The sequence below is a fragment of the Podarcis gaigeae genome (assembly GCF_964106915.1).
Source record: "Podarcis gaigeae genome assembly, chromosome: 1".
Lineage (NCBI taxonomy): Eukaryota > Metazoa > Chordata > Lepidosauria > Squamata > Lacertidae > Podarcis > Podarcis gaigeae.
This window is the reverse complement of record NC_139678.1, coordinates 81399414-81419132: the sequence shown is the minus strand read 5'-3', so window position 1 is coordinate 81419132 and position 19719 is coordinate 81399414. Positions and strand designations below refer to the sequence as shown.

The following is a 19719-nucleotide window of genomic DNA, read 5'->3' as shown; positions in this document are numbered from 1 at the left end:
ACTCTTCAGCTTTCTCCAGCCAGAGAATAATAAAGTGTCTGAGTACTGTCTTCCTGTACTGGGCTGAAAACATGTATAAGCAGCAGGATGTTCTCTTATTTGTGGGTTATCTGTGAAACTGAGAAACAAACACAAATGTTCAAATTAGCAGGCAAGCACATTACACAATCTGCTTTTTTTCAAAGGTATCCTAGGAACTGTTTCTGTTTCTACGACTGAATGAACAATTAACCAATGCAATACAATCACATGGGTTATGTTCTGAGGATGGCTTGTAAAGGCAGAAAGGTCAACCCAGCACAAGCAGCCTTACCTTTTTGGAGCCATGCACCAAACAGGCCTTGTCCCCCCCACCCCCAAGCTTATCAGGTTCTGGGGTGCTCTTTGAGATTTTGTGGGGTCATTCAAGTTCCTGTGAGAACTTGCGAGAGCATCCCAGAGCCTGGTAAGCAAAGCAGAGAGTTTAAAAGCTCTTACCATGCCAGGAAAAACCTGTGCAAAATAGCTTTAATTTGTGTGATTGATTTAATTTAATTTGTATGATTTAATTCAACCTGTATGATTAATTTAATATAATATTTGTTATTATGCCTTTAATTTGTGTGATTTCAACTGGACAGCCTTCAATTGCATAAAGTTGAAATTGCAGATGTTAAATGCACATAAGTTGCGATTTTACTGTACAAGTTATACAAAACAGTCAACTGAGGCATTTTCCATCAGAGAGCAACTCTGAACACAGAACACTGAGTAATAGGCATGTTCAAGTTTTTATCCAAGCACACAAATACTCCAAGCGAAGACAGGGGCGATTCCCCCCCCCCCCAAAGCAAGTCCTTAAGAAAATTCAGCAGCATTTAGCATGAATTTCTGGGTATTCAGTTTTGCCCAATTTACACAAATTTGTAAAGCACAACTTCCCCAAATACAAGGCATTTGTGCGTGCTTTCACTAATTTGTGGGGGGCTTTTCACACCTTACACCAGTACATGCATTTTGTACACATTACGTGACTGGAGAACTGCATTACAAAATACAGAGATGCACACATTTCAAAGGCTTGCATGTTTCAGATCCCATGGTGTTTTGGAAAAGGCAGATTAAGTAGATTTGCCTACACATGCAAAGTGAACCACATTTCTACCTCATCACTTCCAATCATACTTTGCAACAATGATACTATAGCCGAGGCAGCTTCAGCTTTTTTTCCAGATTTTGTTTAGGGCAGCAATGAGTTAACCTGTCTTTCAGCTATGCTATAATATAGTCTCAGAAATAAACTATGCTGTCCCCTTGGCAAAGTGTGATGTCTCCTCCCACCTACAAAGATATTACCCTCCATTCATTCTGTCTAAAGTAGCTCAATAAACTGGGACATCTGCTAGTTAAGTCTGATGCTGATTACTTCCTGGTGAGATTTCTGGCGCACTGAGAGACTGAGAAAGAGTGAATGAAGCAGGGCAACGTAAGTACATTTAGAGGTATTTGATTTTATTTGGGGCTGATGATTAATTGATCCAAGACACATCTTTGTAAAGGATACTGGTGTCCTCTCAAAGAGTCGCAGAGGGCTTTCCCCTTACTTTTGAATAACTGGAACCCATTTTAAGGGCAGGTGACATGGGAATCCTGAGTCTTTTACATAAGGAAGTGCAATGGTGATGTGCAAAAGAACTAAGCCATGTTCCTACAATGCAAAGCCTATGGAAGGAACTACCTACTGAAGGAACCTTAGGCGCCTGAGGAGAACTCATGCTTCAGCTGTGCTGCAGCCTGACTGCTCCTCATGAGAGCCTTCAGTGGAACATCACAGTGACAATGTCAGCAGGAGGGACCTCTGCCTGAACTAGAGGAAAAGCAAAGGACCACAAGGACTCTGAGTAGATATGCCAGCAAAGTATCATGACTTCATTATGGGTTGGTGGTAAAGGCTTCACCCCCCATCAGTGAGTTGAGCACTTGTAATATCTGACTTCACAATATTCATAGCCTGGGCCCATTGACTTGTTGGTTTATGTCTTGGAAATGTTTGGGTTGAGAAAGGGGACGTGGTACATAGCGTGTAAAAGGAGATTAATCTTCGGAGTTTCGGTCTAGTGACACGTTGGTTTATTTCTGGGAATTGTTTGGGTTGAGAAAGGGAATCTTGTACACAGCATGTAAAAGAAGACTGATTGCAACTGTGGCTCCTTCTATGACTCAGTGTGTGGGATTAATGGTGTACGTGTTTCATCTGGCCTCAGATCTTGTCCTGTTTATCATCTGCTTAAAGAAGCAACTATTTGGTGGTTCTCTTGGTGCAGGGGGAACGGGGAGGTGTAACACTGCTTGAGTCAATGTACAAAGGGCTCTCTTAAAACTATTACATTCTCCACTGGCTCTACTGAAAGACCAGCAACAACCAGCCCCTCTATAATTTTTTCCATTCCTGCTGTTATCGGTAAGACCTCTATGACAAAGAATTGGTGCTTTCTCAGCCCTTTTCTTTTTTGGGTTGTGTCTTTCAGATTGTTGGCATGAGGGGAGGGATTGTCTTCTCAGAAGCCAAACAGGCCATTAGTGCTATTCCCACATGGTTTTATCAAACATGTGAGGGATTCATAGAAACAGATGGACGGGCCATAGCTCAGTGGAACTTCCTCTTTCTGTGTGTAGGGGAAAGTTTGTTATATTTGTCCAAATCTGAGATAAGGTTGTTTGCTATTTTGATTTGTTTTTGTTGGTTGGTTTTTGCAGACATTTCAGCTATGACAACAGATCCAGTGAGAAGACAAAATGGAATAATAGCGTTCATTCTTCCAAATGGAGCTGACATAATTCAGGCAGGCCAGGGGATCCATGCTACCATTGGGCAACAACCAGGAGTGGCACAATATATAGATGAGCAGCTTGGAAGCAACCAACCTGAGCGGAAGCGTTGGGTGAGGGAACTGGAGAAGAAAGTAAAAGTAGAGGCTAAGACTTTAGGGGTAAGTGCCGATGTCATCTGCTCTTGTTTCTGTCCCTGGTGATTTCAGTGGTCACCAGGAGCAATTGTCAGTTCAACACTTCAAATATGCAACAGGCAGAGCTCTCATATCATGAGCCAGTGTGGTGTAGTGGTTAGAGCATTGGACTAAAGCTAGGGAGCCCCAGATTGAACCCCCTCACTTGGCCATAGAGTTCAGTCACCATTTTTCAGCCTAAACTACTTGACAGGGTTGTTGTGGGGAGAAGATGGAGGGGCAGGGAGAGCCTAGAGAGAAGCACTTTTCTGGTGCTGAATGCCCATGTAAAGGGAATGAATGAGGGGCAGCCTACCCTTAACTATATGTTTTTAGGGAAACTCCAAGGATTTTCCTCCTGAGAGCCCCAGGTATACAATGTACCTGCATACCTACTAGTTTGGAGGGAAAACAAGACAACACCCAATTAAGGAAGTGTTTTCTGCATTCTCAATTTTGTCTCCAGGAACGAGGAAGGACATTAAGTTTGTAAATTAAAAGAAAAAGCAGGTGTGTGTTTTTAAGCGCTAAGAAAGTATGGCAAGGTCCTGTGAACTTCTAGGACCCGTGGAGCACTGAGGGAAGTGGAGCCAGAGAATGTTGAGGTTATCAAGTGAAAAAATGGAGGAAATGGCTGGCTTGAGCCAATAGCAGAGTCAGGGAGGGTTAAGATCTCTTGTGCCCACCTTCAGAACTACTGCAGCTGGTGGGCTTTTAAGCAGGTCCTCTGTAGTTGTGCTGTCCCACCTCCAGCCCAAGGAACCTCCAGAAGGGAATTGCTGCCATGGGCATTATGTGCAAGTGCATTTTAATGAGCAGAACAGAGTGAAAGATTATGACTCATGGGGGGGGGGGTGGAAAGTGTGTGTATGAACTTAACAGTGCTTAGTTTATTTTTTTGTTGCTAAAAGAAGCTTCAACCCATCTTCAAACCCAATCTCACACAAAGCTCATTAGAGCAGCCCATTCTGGGGGTAATAAGGGCATAAGGAACTGAGGGAAGATCTACAGACCTATACAGGCTCACTGCTGGCACACCAATCTAAGCACTGTCTTTTGTAAAACCAGGTTGTAGAAAGTTATGTGTTGTTTCTCTTTGGTGACTGGGTTGAACTCATTTGTCACTTTTTGTATTTCATCCGTATCAGGATTAGGAACGATCTATCTCTCAGTTTTTGTTCTCTCAGTTTCTTATTTTCCAGTCTTAAATTCTGTTCTCGCTATTTCTGAAGCAATTCGTGGGGTGTTTTATCTTAAAAAATCCATGAAAATTGTGAATTGTATGCTGTTTTGTCTAATACACATATTTTAACTGATGGACACATTTTTGCAAGTCTCCTCATGTATAATACATTTGTGTGCGTTGTTTTCACTGATATGTTCATTTTATACATATCCCTTCTTCCAATATATGCCTTTTTGTAAACATTATTTGATTGGAGAACTGCATTGCAAAATTCAGAGAAGTGTTTTGATGCCCGTGCTGTTTCAGAAAGCAGTTTCACCTTTAAATATGAACTTAATCAAATTCCTATGTGCCAATCCCTCAGATTGAAAATTGGGTGTTCACATTTCTTGGCTCAAATCTGGTTAAGGAGAGATCCTCTTTTACTTTTGCAGTGATCAAAATACCTCATCTAGCTTTTGCTCAGGTGATATTTCCGGACTGTGCTAAAGAGTAAGCTCATATCAGTTTTATTGGTTTCCTTTAAATATTAATGCACAGTATTGTCAGGATTCATGCCCAAGGCAGCTAGCAATGATAAGAAATGCAAAAATAAAACAGTGAAATGAAAATAGTAGCAAAAACTATCATTCTATATTTCCAGGTCTCTAGGAACAGTTTAAAAATAATATTGTTTGTGTATTTTCTTCCTACAGGCCATCCAGATCATGATTGGATTGATACAAGTTGGCTTTGGGATAGTCTCATTTTTTCTTTTGGACTCATTCTATGCCCCTTTGGTCAATATGACATATTTTCCATGCTGGGGTGGAATATTTGTAAGTATCGTGTTCTTTGCCTCACATTTAAGAATCCATCATGCTAAACTCTGGGACTTGGCAATTTTCAAAAACATTTCCTCATGTGTTTAAGTAAGGAGGCAGGTGGTGAAAGTTAACATAAAAGAATAGGAGCCCTTTGGATTATTTTGAAATGCCAGAATATTATTAGGGGTAATCTCTTTCCTTTGCTGTAATGCATTTGAGAGGTTTTTCTCTATTTAAGGTGTTTATATGTTACTTAATATTCAACATTTCTGAGAGGTGTACTTAACATGTTTTAAATAAAATCATTGAAAGAATAAGAATTGAATAGTAACAAAAAACTTTTCTCTTTTTATGCTTGTTCTCTTTCTTGTCTTGTTAAGGCTACATGTTTCTAGTGGATTTTATTTTATTTTATATAGTGAAGGTTTTGGTCATGGTCGTATATATTAACAGCAACCTCAATTCTACAAGTCAGTGATGCAGATCTAGAAATTTTTGAATTGGTTCTGGAAAATGTTCTAAGGCAAACTGGGGTAATCTGCATTGGAAAAATTCCAGTTCCGAACAGATGCTTGAGATCTAATTTAGCATGCTGATTTTACAGTTGCTTAATAAACAAAACTGAACACTGTATTCTCTTGCATGTATAAGGAAGGGCCACATCTCAGTGTCAGAGCATATGCTTAGCTTGCAGAAGATCCCAGATTTCAGTCTCAGCATCTCTAAGTATGGCTGGAGATGTCCCTTGCCTGAAATTCTGGAGAACTGCTCCCAGTAGATAATTCTGAACTAAATGAACCAAGGGCCTTACTTAGTATATAGCAGATTCCTATGTTCCTACTGTGTGTAGGGAAATGGAACCATCCATTCACAAGGTGGAGTTAGCAGGCTTACTGAAACCCCAAGGTTTTCAGCCAAGCAAACTAAGCATGCTGAGTAATCACAGAATGTTGACTGGCTGTTGGGGGGAGGGGACAGGTGTGCATGTTTTTGGGTGTCATCCGCACTCCCCCCCCATTTGTTTCAATTTTTTCCAGTCCATGGACAAAAAGGGATACAGGGGGGAAATCCAGCAAAAAAACACATTGCGTGGCTGGGTTTTTTGTTTTTTATGTCTGTATTGACAGTTTGCTGGGTGACATCTGCCCCCACACCCTCTACACTAATGAGGCATTGTGGCGATCACACAGGGTCCCTGGACGTTTGACGGTCTATTGATCCCTGTGCCACCACTGTGATTGCCTCCTCGCTGCCACCAACCCGTTTCTCTTGGGTACACACGGAGTCCAGACAATTGTTAACATTAACAAATAATCAAGTTTATTTTTATAAGCATGAACAAGTTTAAGGTTTCAGTTAATTTTTCTTGTCAGTTTCTTAATCTTAGTTCCTTTACTGATCTATACGTTCCTAACAACTTCAAACTGATTATCCCAACTATCTATCTGACTCCACTCTCTCACAACACAACTCGACCAACCCACAGACTTATCCTCCCTCTTCCTTCTCCAACTCCCAACTGACTTTCGCACAACTCTAACTCTAACTCCTCCCCTTGGGTTCCCACTGGCCAATCACTTCACACTCATTTAACCCTTTCCTCACCTAGGAGGGCAAACGCCACAGGCATGTGAGGCAAATGCCTCAGGCAGCAGAATCCATGTGGGCAGCAGATCCTGATCTAGAACTTTGCTCCTGATCTAGACCTTCACTTGCTCCTTCTTCCTTGGCAGGGAGGGGAGGCATCGTTTTGTGGTTTGCATCAGGTGCCAAAATGTTTTGCTGACAAAACTCCCACAGTACCAGGTTTTTCTAAGTAGAGGGTATTTTACGGTAAATTTGAAGTGAATTGATATGCATCCCCCCTTTTTTTAACAGTTCATTGTTTCTGGATCCATCTCTGTGTCAAATACAAAATATAGGAACCGCAGTTTGGTGAGCTATATACCTTTTTCTCTTCTTCTGTAATATTGGGTGAGGCCAGTATTGGTCATAAATTTTGTTTTTTTTTTATACCTCTAGATCAGCCTTCCCCAACTTGGTGCCCTCCATATGTTAGTAGACTATTCTGCACCAGTACTGCACCCTTGACCTTTGGCCATGCTAGCTGGAGCTGATTAAAAATTTAATTCCAAAATCATCTGGAAAGCACCAGGGCTGGATCTATACTCACTCTTTAAACGTTCCTAGAATGATGTTTTTTATATTCTAAAACAAAGAAGTATTTGGTTCCTCTGCTTCTGTTTCTGCAGTCTACCCCAGTTGGCAAGACTTACCAGGCATGGGCCGGATCACTCCCACAGAGATCCTCTGTGGGCTGGACAGGTGCAGCGCGATGCTGGAAATTGCGTCTGCACATGTCCGCTGCACCGAAAATCGCTTCTGTCCATGCCCAGATGCCGAAAATTGCGCCCTTGCAGATGAAATTTCCGGTGTCTGGACATGCGCAGAAGTGATTTCCAGAGCTGCGGAAGAGAGTCCCCTGGTTTAGCACAGCACATGGGGACTCGCTGAGTGGGTGGCTCGGTTTGGGGGCGGCTCGGGGGGGCAGTTAAACGGCCTCCGTGGGCCACTTCAGGCCCATGGGTCTTAGGTTGCCGACCCCTGGTCTACCCACTTACTTGACAGGGCGAACTCAGCAGTGTCACCTGGTGTCACATTTTAATAACACATTGTTGATGTTTTAAAAGAATGTCATATGGCTGTATGATTATCATAACCCTTTTAAAACCCATTTTTAGCATTAAGAAACCACGAGTGTAGATGAGGGGAGGGGGGAGCACTGAAAAATGTAGGGAACAGTAAATTACCCAACGCGTTTCATTGACAACCTTTCTTAGAGACACTGAAACAATAACAAACCATAATTCAAATAAAAATAGAACACAATTAGTACAGATTAAGGGCTAATTGTATATAAGACATCTTCCATGTTTTGTAAGTTTTTAAAATGGTCTGATTATGGTTAGTGACTAAGACAGCTTCCTGTCAGGCCCAGTAGCCACACCTGACATGAGCATTGGCTGGCCTCCATACACACACACACACACACCCTGTGTGTACTTTTTGGTATCCTGATTCTTCATATCACTCTTTCAGGTGAAATGCAATGTGGGAATGCATGTCGCAAGTGCTACATTGGCAACAATTGGCATAATTCTGTACACAGCACAGTTGTGTATAAATCAACCCTATTTTTTCTATGGCTATCCCGGTCCTTATCCAGAGAGAACATTGGTAAGTGAGCAAGTACCACAATAACTTTGATCATATAATATCATTATCATAATTTAATGTTGTAAGTTTGGGAGGTTTAGTTTGGATGTCATTTGAAGTGTCTCTTGATTCTAAGACTGAGATTTGGCCAGGAATGTTGGGATGGAATTAAGAACCGTCCTATGGAAATCAATTGAGAAATCAATATTTTAATCCATGGTTGAGCACCCATCCCATTCCCAGTATTCAAACGTGATGGTGTTATGAGCTAGTGGTTGGGCTTTCTGATGTCTGTATACTTGCCCTTTGCCACATCAAACTTTGGTAAGTGTGTATACGATTGTAGCTATAGTCTCATAGCCACACTGGGTCTTTCACATGGAAGTGGAGAGTTTTCTTAGAACCTCTTTCCACACCTTCTCCCTACTATAAGGCAAGTAGAAACTGAACAGAGATGTCTCCAGATAGGCAACCTCCTGGGTTGGTGTTTCAGAAATAATTTTCAAGTGGCTGCCTCTCATCTCATGCCATCATGTTGTTGTTGTTTAGTCGTTTAGTCGTGTCCAACTCTTTGTGACCCCATGGACCAGAGCATGCCAGGCACTCCTGTCTTCCACTGCCTCCCGCAGTTTGGTCAGACTCATGTTTGTGATTCATGCCATCATATGTCACCTCAAAATTATTTCTGAAACACCAACCTGGAAGGATGCCTATCTGGAGACATCCTTGTTCAAAAACAGCTGAGTCCCTTTGTTGGCTGAAAGTTAGAAACTGTGGAGAAGAGAGGAGGTTCTGTTGATGAGGAAAGACACAGAGATATGTAGCGTAGGATAATCTCCCATTTTTATTCTCATAACACCAGGTACTGCACAGTCTCAATAGTGGACTTACTTCCTGATGTCTTACTATCCAGGCTAGTGCATTCTAGAACGTTTCTGTCCTACCCTTTCACAGAGGCATTTTAAAAAATTCATTATTTTTTACATTTATATCCCACCTTTCCTCCAAGAAGCTCTCCTCAGACCCATTTTATCCTCACGACTGATTTACTGATATAAGTTGTCATTTCACCTGCTTCCCTGTTCTGCAGCTTTTCAACAAAGTAGGTAATGGGCTTTGTACTGTGCATCTCCTGTTCTGCTTGCTGGAGTTCTGCATCACCGTTCCAACAGCACATTTCGGGTGTCAGGCAACCTGCTGTAACAAGATGGTAAGCATTTGTTTTAGAAAGCTGGCAAGATGAAAATGCTTGGGCTAGACAATATGATGCTGTTGATCTACAAATCTCATGATTCCTGACAACTGGCCATGCTGGCTGGGGTTGGTGGGAACTTCTTCTTCTTCTTCTTTGGCAATCACTCGTAGCTGAGTAAGATTGCCTTCCATAAACACGGTTTTAACAATGAATCCATAAGTGACTGTGGAGGCCAATTCTGGATCCGCACGTCCTTCCACAGTGGGGACATTGGTTTCCGGGCGGGAGTTGATCATGGTGTGGATTTGCCAAGCGTACCTGATGTTGGCGATTCATTCCCCGTGTCTGCAGTCATGGGATTGTTGTCTATCACATGACGGTGTATGTTTTCATCCCACAGTGTGGGTAGTGACAAAGATAGGATGTTTTGGTATTACTGTGTTCCGTGAAGTGGGACTATTGTCCTTTGTTTTTTCTCTCTTTGCTGTCTGATGAGAAAGAGGGAGGAGCTAAGTCAAAATGCTCTGAGTGTATTATATGTAAATAAAGTAGCCAAAATGCTGTGCTATTGGTTCTGTTATGCAAACTGCGAATACTCTGTGGATCCCTCAGTGTGCCAATGCCTTTTGGCATAGTCGCTGTGATTTTCGGGCAAAAGAAAGCTTTTGAAGCTCCTGAACGATCGACCAGGCGGGAGAGAACATGCCAGTCGGGCATATGTCTCTGACAAGGTCCTACACGAGAGTAGGACGCTCCTAACACCTTTCTCTTAGCACGTTTCTCCCTTGCATCCTGAGTTCAAGTGTCTTCAAAGCCCATGACACCTTTGGTAAAGGCTATTCTCCAACTGGAGCTCTCGCAGGCCAGTGTTTCCAAGTTGTCAGTGTTTATGCTACATTTTTTTTTAGATTTGCCTTGAGACAGTCTTTAAACCTCTTTTGTTGACCACCAGCATTACACTTTCCATTTTTAAGTTCGGAATACAGCAGTTACTTTGGAAGACTGCAGCCCAACAGTGTCTAGAGGAAACCACACCTGAGCAATGCAAACAAATGAACCTGAATGAAAAATGCTGCTATGCTAGCATCAGGCATTTGTAGCTTCCTCAGAAACTTCAGCTGGTATCTGTGGTGTGATACTAGCTTAAAGGGGGAATGGGAAAGAGGGTATATATCCACTAGGAGAGGCACTTCCACTTCTACATCTGTGGCTCCTGGTGTTTTATACTTACTGAATCAGACATGGGGAACTTGATCTGGCCAGTACACCAGATCCTTATCTCTCATACTTCTTGTGGGCAAATTCTGACAGGTAGATGGGAGTGCCAACCTGTCAATCACCTGATTTCACATTGATGTCAGGTGATGACCGCCTGGACTTCAAAGCAAGATGTAGAGCTTGCAAAGGGCCCTTCACCATGCTTTGAAGTGCCACTGATAAGCAGGCTTGAAGTCATCACCTATCAGCTGGTGGGCAGTGACTTCAAACCTGCTTTCCTTGGGGGTCAGTTACTATATATGATTGAAGTCATACACACACCATCAGCTGTGGGCTCATCAAGCCTGCTTTCTGCACGGATTGGGGTTTTTTCCAAAAAAAAATTCATTTTCCAAATTATTACAAATCAAACCAAATTAATCTAATTTAATGCAATTTCTTAAAATCAGGTTTCCCACTCCTGTTCCAAACATATGATCATCATCATTTCCTCACATAGCCACATAATTTCTTATTTAGAGTCCATTTGACATCCTTCACTTGCCATTAAACCATTCTTCCAGCCGGTCACTTTTTCACCTTACAAACAGCATCTCTGTTACATCTTATGAATAAATAATACATTTCACGTGTCCTTCATATACATTGTTGTTCCAGACCTGGTGTGCTGTGAGAGTTAATGACTATCTTCTATTGTTCAGTTCCATTGTTCAGTTCTTTGCAGTGTTTATATGGATCCTACAGGGTCACATTCCATTCCTTCCACTGTTTACCAACTAGCGTATGAGCTGCAGCCATAAATAGCGTACGGAGTGCATATCCAAACTCTGACATTAAAATTCCACTCTGGAGTTCTTCCTCGGCACACAGTTAAAAACAAGATCTCTTCTCAAATTCAGCCTAGTCCAATCAAGGAATAATTTTAAATCAAGTCCATTCAGCCTCTGTTGAGGGGAAAGGGCATAGTAAAACCTTGTTAAATTCCCCGTTGAGCATAAATCAAAAGCCTCCCCCCTCTTCTCCGAAGTAACAAACAAAATAACAAAGCAGTGGCTACACACATCCTTTTCATTATGTAGTGAAGGACAGGGGGAAAAGGAGACCATTTGAAAACCGTAAGAAAGCATAAGAAAAAGCAAAAAGCAGTTTGTCCTCCCCCTTCCTTTTCTGGCTGTTGTAAGGATTCTCAAGCTTCAAATAAAATGTTCAGATACCTTCAAAGAGCCACGCCCAGTCCTTTCAGCAGCTGACTGATTGCAGCCCATTAGCATATGTTGGTCCAGGAGCGCCTCTTGATTAATGCCAGTTGTCTGAATTATGGAGAAACCGACCACAAATCATGCCAGAGACAGAGGCTCATCCATGGCGGGGACACACTCCCAGGTCACACCCACTCTGCCTTTCAAGTTGGTAGATATGGGCTTGAGCGACACAGCGGGATGCAGTGAGCTCCCCAGACCCCACTGGAGAACATTGCCAGGATTTTTGCCTCATGAATCCTGGCTTCCCTCTGCCTGAACCTCCTCACTGCCTGCAGAGGGCAGCGAGGAGCAACCACCATTGTTTGGTGACGTAGCCAGAAAACCTCTGCATGGATTGTTTTTATCTGCTGTATGCTTTTTACATTTTTATGTACACTGTTTAGAAACACCAGCAATCACTTAAATACATAATAAGAATTATGTGCATTTTTGAGAATGTCTGGTGTGGAGGGAGATACCCATAAATGAAGATGTGTGGCATCAGCCATGCAGTTTGTAGTAATTTGGGATAATTACTTTAATGAAGATAAAGGTCTTGGCACTGAAGACAGTCGCCATGATGATGCCAGTGATGAAAATAAGTTCTTGGAATCATCTACCTCCCCTGTGTTTCAGGACATGGACCTTGTGCCCATTGTTATCATTGGAGATGATGTGGCCCCTGCTGAAAACAATCCAGCTCCACCAACTTATTCTGATATAGTGCTTTCTCCAAGTGTTGATGGTTAGTAAAGAGAGACAGGTTATGGGAAGTGCTTCACCAGAAATCAAGCTGAAGTAAAATTCCAGAAATAAAATAATATTGATTCTGCTCAATACCTGCAATTATGTCTATATCTGTCTTCCAAATCTAACAGGGATGGGCCAAGGCTGGATAATTGGGGGGTGGGGGATCCATTTAAACTCAAACCCAGATTCCTCCAGACACCAGAACAATCTCTAATGGCTCCATTTTGGGTTCCTCTACTGTAGCTTCTTTCTCATTCCCTGACTTCTCATGTTCTATGGATGCTGTTGCCTTTCGAAGTCCCTAATTTGGGGCGGATTCTACAGTATATTCAAGGCCACCAGGCATCATGGAAAATGTAGTCTCCCACATCTACCATCCCTAGACTCTGCTGCACTTGCTCAGAAAGGATCTAATGAATACTACCTACATAACTCCCCACCATGTAGCAGCATCAAGGGTTGCAATGAAAGCTTGAAAATGTGGTTCCCATGTTCCCTAGTTTCCCTATATGCTACTGTTCATGCACATGACTGCAGCCAGTGATGTGGAATTTTGTGTATGGGCAAAAGTTCAACAATGTGAAATCTCATATGCCATTTTATGGTACAGATTTTCTGCCCCTGTCTTCTGCTTGTGAGAATCGGATAAAAATGACTGAAACCATAGGCTGGGGGGGGGGCTGAGGCACCCACAAAACTTTCACTTTCACCAATGTGTCATGTGCTGCAGTGGGGCACTCCATCAGGCGCCCACAATGTTGGGCAGAACTCAGTGCACCTGACCAAAACACATACATCCTTTGAAATTCTCACTTATATGAACTTTGTGATGCAGTTCTCCAACTAAGGAATGCTTACAAAACTGCATATTTTAGGAGAAAGTGCATTTTAATCTGTGCTTTTCCCTAGAAAAACAGGTTCTGATACTGACAATGAAGTTGTTACAGTATGTGCCACACTTTTTAACAACAAAAAGAGGTGTTGCTACTGTTGGGGGGGGAACATTGATTATAATGGATATATTTGTGAAAATAAAATAAAAATGCATTATATTCGGAGCAATTGCTTGCAAAAATGTAGATACTAGTCAAAACTCCATACAATAAACATGTTTATTAGAAGAAATTCACACTAGAATACTGAAGAATGTTCCTGAGGATTTTCTTAAAGCCACTTCCAAGCTGGGGAGGAGGTGGGGTTGCGGGCTTCACGCCCACCCCATGTGTGCGGAGGCTGGTTCTAGCCCCCGCGAGACCAGGGGGAATCCCAGCCACATCGTCTACCCAGCCAGCCAATCGGGTCGCTGGGGGGACGTGGCCTGCCCTATTTAGGGCCGGTGCGGCCGGGGCTCACCCTCTTTTTACTGCTCCAGCCGTCATGTGGAGAAATGAATTTCAGATTGGGATAAAGAGAAACTGAGGGAACAGAAATTGTCAGATCCTTCTATCCTTCACCATTAGTTTATTTATCTCATCTAAGTCTACAAGTAGAAAGGGGGAAAGTGAGCAGTTAATTGGAAAATAAATACAGTGGTACCTCAGTTTACGAAGAGCCTCTCCCTCTTTCCTCCTGTGTGCTAAACAGCCATCGGGGGGGTCCGGGGGGGCGAGAAATTTTGCTCTGCAGCAACCCTTTGTCCCCACACTCCTGTGGGGGTTTTTTGGGGGTGCGCAGAGCTCTGGCGCTGCCCTCAAAAGCCTTTCTGCCAGCTCCATGTCGCAGCCGACACTTAGCACACTGACATTCCTTTCCGTAGCAGCCGGAAGTCCACTCTTAAACCGAAACCGTTCTTAAACCAAGGCGCGCTTTCCCTAATGAGGCCTCCCACCACCGGTGCTCTTCCACCATTCAGTTTCCATTATTAAAGGTAAAGGTAAAGGTACCCCTGCCCATACGGGCCAGTCTTGACAGACTCTGGGGTTGTGCGCCCATCTCACTCAAGAGGCCAGGGGCCAGCGCTGTCCGGAGACACTTCCAGGTCACGTGGCCAGCGTGACATCGCTGCTCTGGCGAGCACACGGAAACGCCGTTTACCTTCCCGCTGGTAAGCGGTCCCTATTTATCTACTTGCACCCGGAGGTGCTTTCGAACTGCTAGGTTGGCAGGCGCTGGGACCGAGCAGCGGGAGCACACCCCGCCGCAGGGATTCGAACCGCCGACCTTTCGATCGGCAAGTCCTAGGCGCTGAGGCTTTAACCCACAGCGCCACCTGCGTCCATTCTTAGATTCCATTCTTAGACTGAGGTAAAATTCGCAAACCGGGATACTACTTCCGGTTTTGCGGAGTTCGTAAACCGGACCAAACAGGACTGTTCTGAAACCAAAGTACCGCTGTATGGTGAGATGAAGAAAGAACATCTCTGAATAAGCAAAGAATCAGTGCTCAAATAGAGCTGGGATAGAGTAAGATGTCCTCCTTCATTAAGGAGGATCTAAAACTATCCCATCTATTTTCAGTAAACCACCTTACTTGGTTACACAGAGCATAGTGCCACCAGTATCACAATAAGCCGCTAAACGTGCTTAGATGCCTGCACCTCCCTGGACAAGTTCTGATGGACACAGACTCTCCTGCATTTGGGGCCTTAATTGCTTGTGGGAAATGAAGCTGTCTCTCCAATGCTTGCCTCTTTCACAGCTCCACAACAGGCTATAGGCAAGGCTAGATGTAAATACTGCAGGCTCTTGCCCAGACTGTTCCAGAGCTGTGAGGCAGGTATGTGGGAAGACAGCTTCATCTTCTTCCAAGGACCATAAATCCAGCAAAGTGTTTAATAGGCTCCCCTGTGCATGGCACTTCAGCTGAAGGACTCAAAAGTTGTGTTTCCAAGTGTCTGCCTATCCTACCTCCACTAGGTAGGATAGACTCGTAGGAGCTCGTAGAAGCAAGAACAAGGACAACAAAAACAGTCAAGAGAACCACAACTTCTAAAAGATGTCGAAGAAGCTGGATCTCAGCCGATTATAAACATGGAGCAAACATGAGTACTGTGGTACCTCAGGTTACAGACGCCTCAGGTTACAGACTCCGCTAACCCAGAAATAGTACCTCGGGTTAAGAACTTTGCTTCAGGATAAAACAGAAATCACGCGGCGGTGGCAGCGGGAGGCCCCATTAGCTAAAGTGGTACCTCAGGTTGAGAACAGTTCTGGGTTAAGAACGGACCTCCAGAACGAATTAAGTTCTTAACCTGAGGTACCACTGTATACAGCTGAGGTGAGAAGTGAACATGTTGAAGACAAGTGTGATTCCACCTGCCTGGCTCCACCCCTGACCACCACATATATTGGAGCGAAAATGGGACTAGGACTTTTCACATCTGTTACTATACATGCGTAAACTCGAAGGGCAAGAAGTTTTCTTTTAAGGGGGGTTGAATTAGACAACACAGCAACACTCAGTTGCTGGCTTGAGCACAGATTGGGGACGAAAGGGTACTTGACATCCCAAGAGACACACTGAGGCTCTTAGTTTCAAAGACTCACTGCCCTGGGAGGCTGGAGAATCAGAGCACCTGGCAGGCACACATCAGGGGCCAAGCCCCCCAAACCACAGTTCAAATACACGTTGCATCCAAAAGTGTCACAGAAAACTGAACCATCCGTTTCAAGAAATGGTTTGGCATTGGAATCTGGGAGCTAAGAGTGGCTGTTTGAACATTTCCTAGCCCAACACACGATTTGTATAATTAGCAAATAATTTGCATAACATGCAAACTAGTCTGCCCAGATTTGGGGAACTAATATATGGCAATTTTTGTTAAGGTGTACTTGGTTCCCCACCCCCACCCTTCAGTCTAAGGGAGCTTCTAGATGGATGTTTGTGGTGAGATCGGTGTCCCTCATGCAAGTTTTTCACAGCACTCACATAACATCATCAGTTAGCCTGTATTTTTAACCCATCTAATCCAGATTTACCCTTTGGGGAGGGGAATCCTGTTGCCAACAACACATTTATGATATTTAAATAACCTGCTTGTTATCTTAAGCCTTCACCTGGCTGAGCCTACTGTAAGTTTCTCGTGTTTTTCCTGTAGGACATTTTCTAGAAAATGTCAGGTGTGGCAACTGTGGTTCCTGCATATATTTTTAAAAGCCACCCTGCTTCCACTTTAGTACCACCTGAAGCACTGCTTTCACTTCTTATTATTTCTTGATGAGATTGTACATATGCTTGGAGGCTGAGAAGAAACACAAGAAGAAATGTTAAATCAGTACTTTCAGAGGAAGTCAAATTAATTTTCATCTAGGGCATAGCTCTGCAAGGTTTGAATAACAGGGTGTTTTGACCACATTTAGAAGCCTCTACCTTCTATAGAACAGAAGCTGCCTGCTCCTGTCTGAGTGTGCAGAAAATTCAATTCAACATATCAATTTATGGGTGAGGATTATCTCACTTCCACCCGCCCTACTCTCAATTATAGCATACTGTCATAACAGACAGTAAATAACGTTTGAAATTATACAATTCCAAAAAAGGGAAAAGAAAGAATTAGAACAGATAACAATGTTCCTCATTATCTTCTTTTGCAAGATGTTGCATAAGCTATATTGTAACAAGAGATTCCAGAAGTCTTGGCACTTTAGAGCTTGTGTTCTTTTGGAATGAGGCACAGCGGAGATGAGTGTCTTTAAGAAATATGGTTTATTTTACACATATTTACACCTGAAGCCTTCAATGGAACAGAGGAAGAACATTACATTCCAAGAGTGTGCTTTGTTGCTCCTCTCTTGCTTCAGCAAGCTTGCGTCCAAAGCAGAGCAGCAGCCAGTCATGGCCCCTAGCCTCATGGGGCAGCCTCTCACAGCCAGCGCACATGAAGTTCTGCCTACTTCCTCCATCTTGTTCTCAGCAGCCTTTGTAGAAAACAACTCCTCCCCTTCTGCTTCCAGTCTCTCTGTAACCTCCATTTCAAAAGCCTCTCGCAAAGGGCACCGCTCCCTGTGGTGACTCATATTCCCTGCTACCCTGGCAACTTCTCCCTGTGTGCTTGGCAGAGCCTTCTTCCTGGCTGATGGCATGCAGTCCATCAGCACCAGTGTTGCATCAACAAACCGCCCCCCAGCAAGTCATCTGCAGGCTCATGAAGAAGTTATCCTGGTGTTAAGCCCAGCCCTTGCTAAATTCATCAATATATGAGTCTGCTCAATGTCTGACCCTTCACTGAACGTAGAGATTCGGGGAGGGGGGTCTGCCCTCCCCAAACTCATAACAACACGGTATTTTATGCTGCATCTTATTATTTCAGTGCCTAAGAAACCAGGTCCATGTTTATCATTCTCAAGCGAATCTCTTTGGAGAGGCATCAGATTGGGAAATAACTAGTCTGGTCCAAGAACATTCCTTATTTATGTTGTTATGATTACGATTACACAGTCCCACGAGACAATTCTCTTTTGCAAGAGTAAACTTATGCTGCTTCTGCTTCTGAATGATTTAATAGAATTAGCGATCTTGGCTAACGATATTGGATGTTGTGTTAGCTGTTTCACCAGGGAGTCATCTTCAGGGATGGGATGGTGGAAGAGGAGACCTGCAAATGTGTCTTTGCAGAGAAGATTTATATGCTATCATGCTCTCCCTGTCAACATCTGCATGCATCTTTCCACCACAAACTGAAAATGCTTTTGTCTGGACAACCGTCTATCACATAACATCTTTCTGTTTTAGTGCTACTAGTTTTTAATGTGTAAAATCTTCCAACCTCTGTGTGACATATTTTAATAATCTGTTTCACCTGTACATTTATGATTATACTGCACCTTGTTTTGTTTTGTTTTTACCACTTCTCCTGTTAGCTTCTTTGGGTTAAATACTGGAAGGAATGGCATATGTATTCTTATTATGGATGGATGAAAAAATTTAAAGCCTATCAAATTCACATTTTCCAAAATGATATAAGAACCAAAAGCAAAAACAAAAACAACCACGGTCATCCTTCAGAATTCACACTTTTCTAAATTTTGTGGTGCACCTCTCCCCTCAAATAATGCATATAAAAATGTATATATTAGGGAGAAATGTGCATTAAAATATTAGTGAAATTGCTATATTAAAACTTATTATATTATGAGAAATGTTTCGCAAAAATGTGTACCTTAATCAAAACTCATAAAAAATGTGTATGAGAAATTCTCACTAAAATGTTGCAATATTTTCATGAGTATTTAAAAAATAATAATCACAAATTGATGTGAACTGAAATTAATATTAGAAATATAAGACACTGAGAGAACTGAAATGACCACTCCCCGCTTAAAACGGGGGGCGCCCTTTGCGTGGACACGTGCAGCCCCTAGATCTGGAGCGGCCCCCAACAGCATAGGCTTGGCTTTGCCTTCCCCCAGGTGGGATACCTGAAGGTCTCCGCCTACGCCATAAAGTAGCATCATTCCGTGGAACAGTTGGGAAGGGGAGATAATACCATCTCCCTCCCACCCACCCACCCACCCACCAGAACGCTGTGCTGTGTGGAGGAGGACAAACTTAAACACATTCCAGGATTCCCAAAAAATAGACCAGAGGCATTTGTACTTCATCCAGCAGAGCTTTACTGCTACTGAAGGCAAATGAGCATAATGGTCACAAATCCAATACATTCAGGATTGGCACATAAAAAATCCAGTTGCAGCACTTACAAAAACTTATAAACTTATAACAAGGCTAAAACTTAACACCAAGCATACTATGTACACAACACCACATCAGAAGGAAGAGAGATAGAAAGTGAGTGAAAGCCCAGGCTCCTTCTGGCCTCACTATTATAGTCAGCATGACCTTGACAGAAAGATAACAGAAGCAGTTTAAACTAGCTGTACTCAGTTTCTCAGAAGGGATAACCCAAACAACAGAAACTTTCTGCCTGTTTCTTTCACATAGAAAGAAACCTTCTGGAACACTCTTAAATTAATCAGAACAGGAAAAATCTCTACACATCAGATCCATTCTTTCTGTACTAAGAAATGCAAGCTGTCCCACATAATTATGTTGTTGTCAAGCTACATTGTTCTGGGGCACTAGAGAAATTTCAGCTTGGCCCTAGGCAGAATGAAGGAGACAGAGGAGCACTGGTGATTCCTCTGCTGTTGAACTTTCCCCTGTCTCCTGAAAACAGTGAAAATT

General features: G+C 43.0%; 1 protein-coding gene across 4 annotated transcripts; it reads left to right on the top strand.

Moving 5' to 3' along the window:
- The first annotated feature begins 373 nt into the window (after window positions 1-373).
- LOC310825879 (membrane-spanning 4-domains subfamily A member 8-like) lies at window positions 374-12667 on the top strand. 4 transcript variants are annotated; one of them, XM_083699806.1, is made up of 7 exons: window positions 374-445; window positions 1358-1481; window positions 2737-2969; window positions 4866-4988; window positions 6855-6911; window positions 9283-9402; window positions 12483-12667. In XM_083699806.1, the coding sequence occupies exons 2-7, from the start codon at window positions 1451-1453 to the stop codon at window positions 12594-12596; spliced, it is 678 nt and encodes a 225-aa protein (XP_083555932.1). In that variant the 5' UTR covers window positions 374-445; window positions 1358-1450; the 3' UTR covers window positions 12597-12667. The 4 variants fall into 4 exon arrangements, with proteins under 4 accessions (XP_083555932.1, XP_083555930.1, XP_083555929.1 ...); XM_083699804.1 differs by lacking the exon at window positions 374-445 and adding an exon at window positions 8076-8213 and having other exon boundaries at window positions 1358-1465; XM_083699803.1 differs by lacking the exon at window positions 374-445 and adding an exon at window positions 8076-8213.
- The last annotated feature ends 7052 nt before the right edge of the window (window positions 12668-19719 follow it).

Coding starts and splice junctions, on each gene's coding strand:
- LOC310825879 (XM_083699803.1), top strand. CDS start 1,451: ATGAAGCAGGGCAACGTAAGTACATTTAGAG. Junction 6,912..8,075: donor AATATAGGAACCGCAGTTTG/GTGAGCTATATA, acceptor TCACTCTTTCAG/GTGAAATGCAATGTGGGAAT. Junction 8,214..9,282: donor CTTATCCAGAGAGAACATTG/GTAAGTGAGCAA, acceptor CCTGTTCTGCAG/CTTTTCAACAAAGTAGGTAA.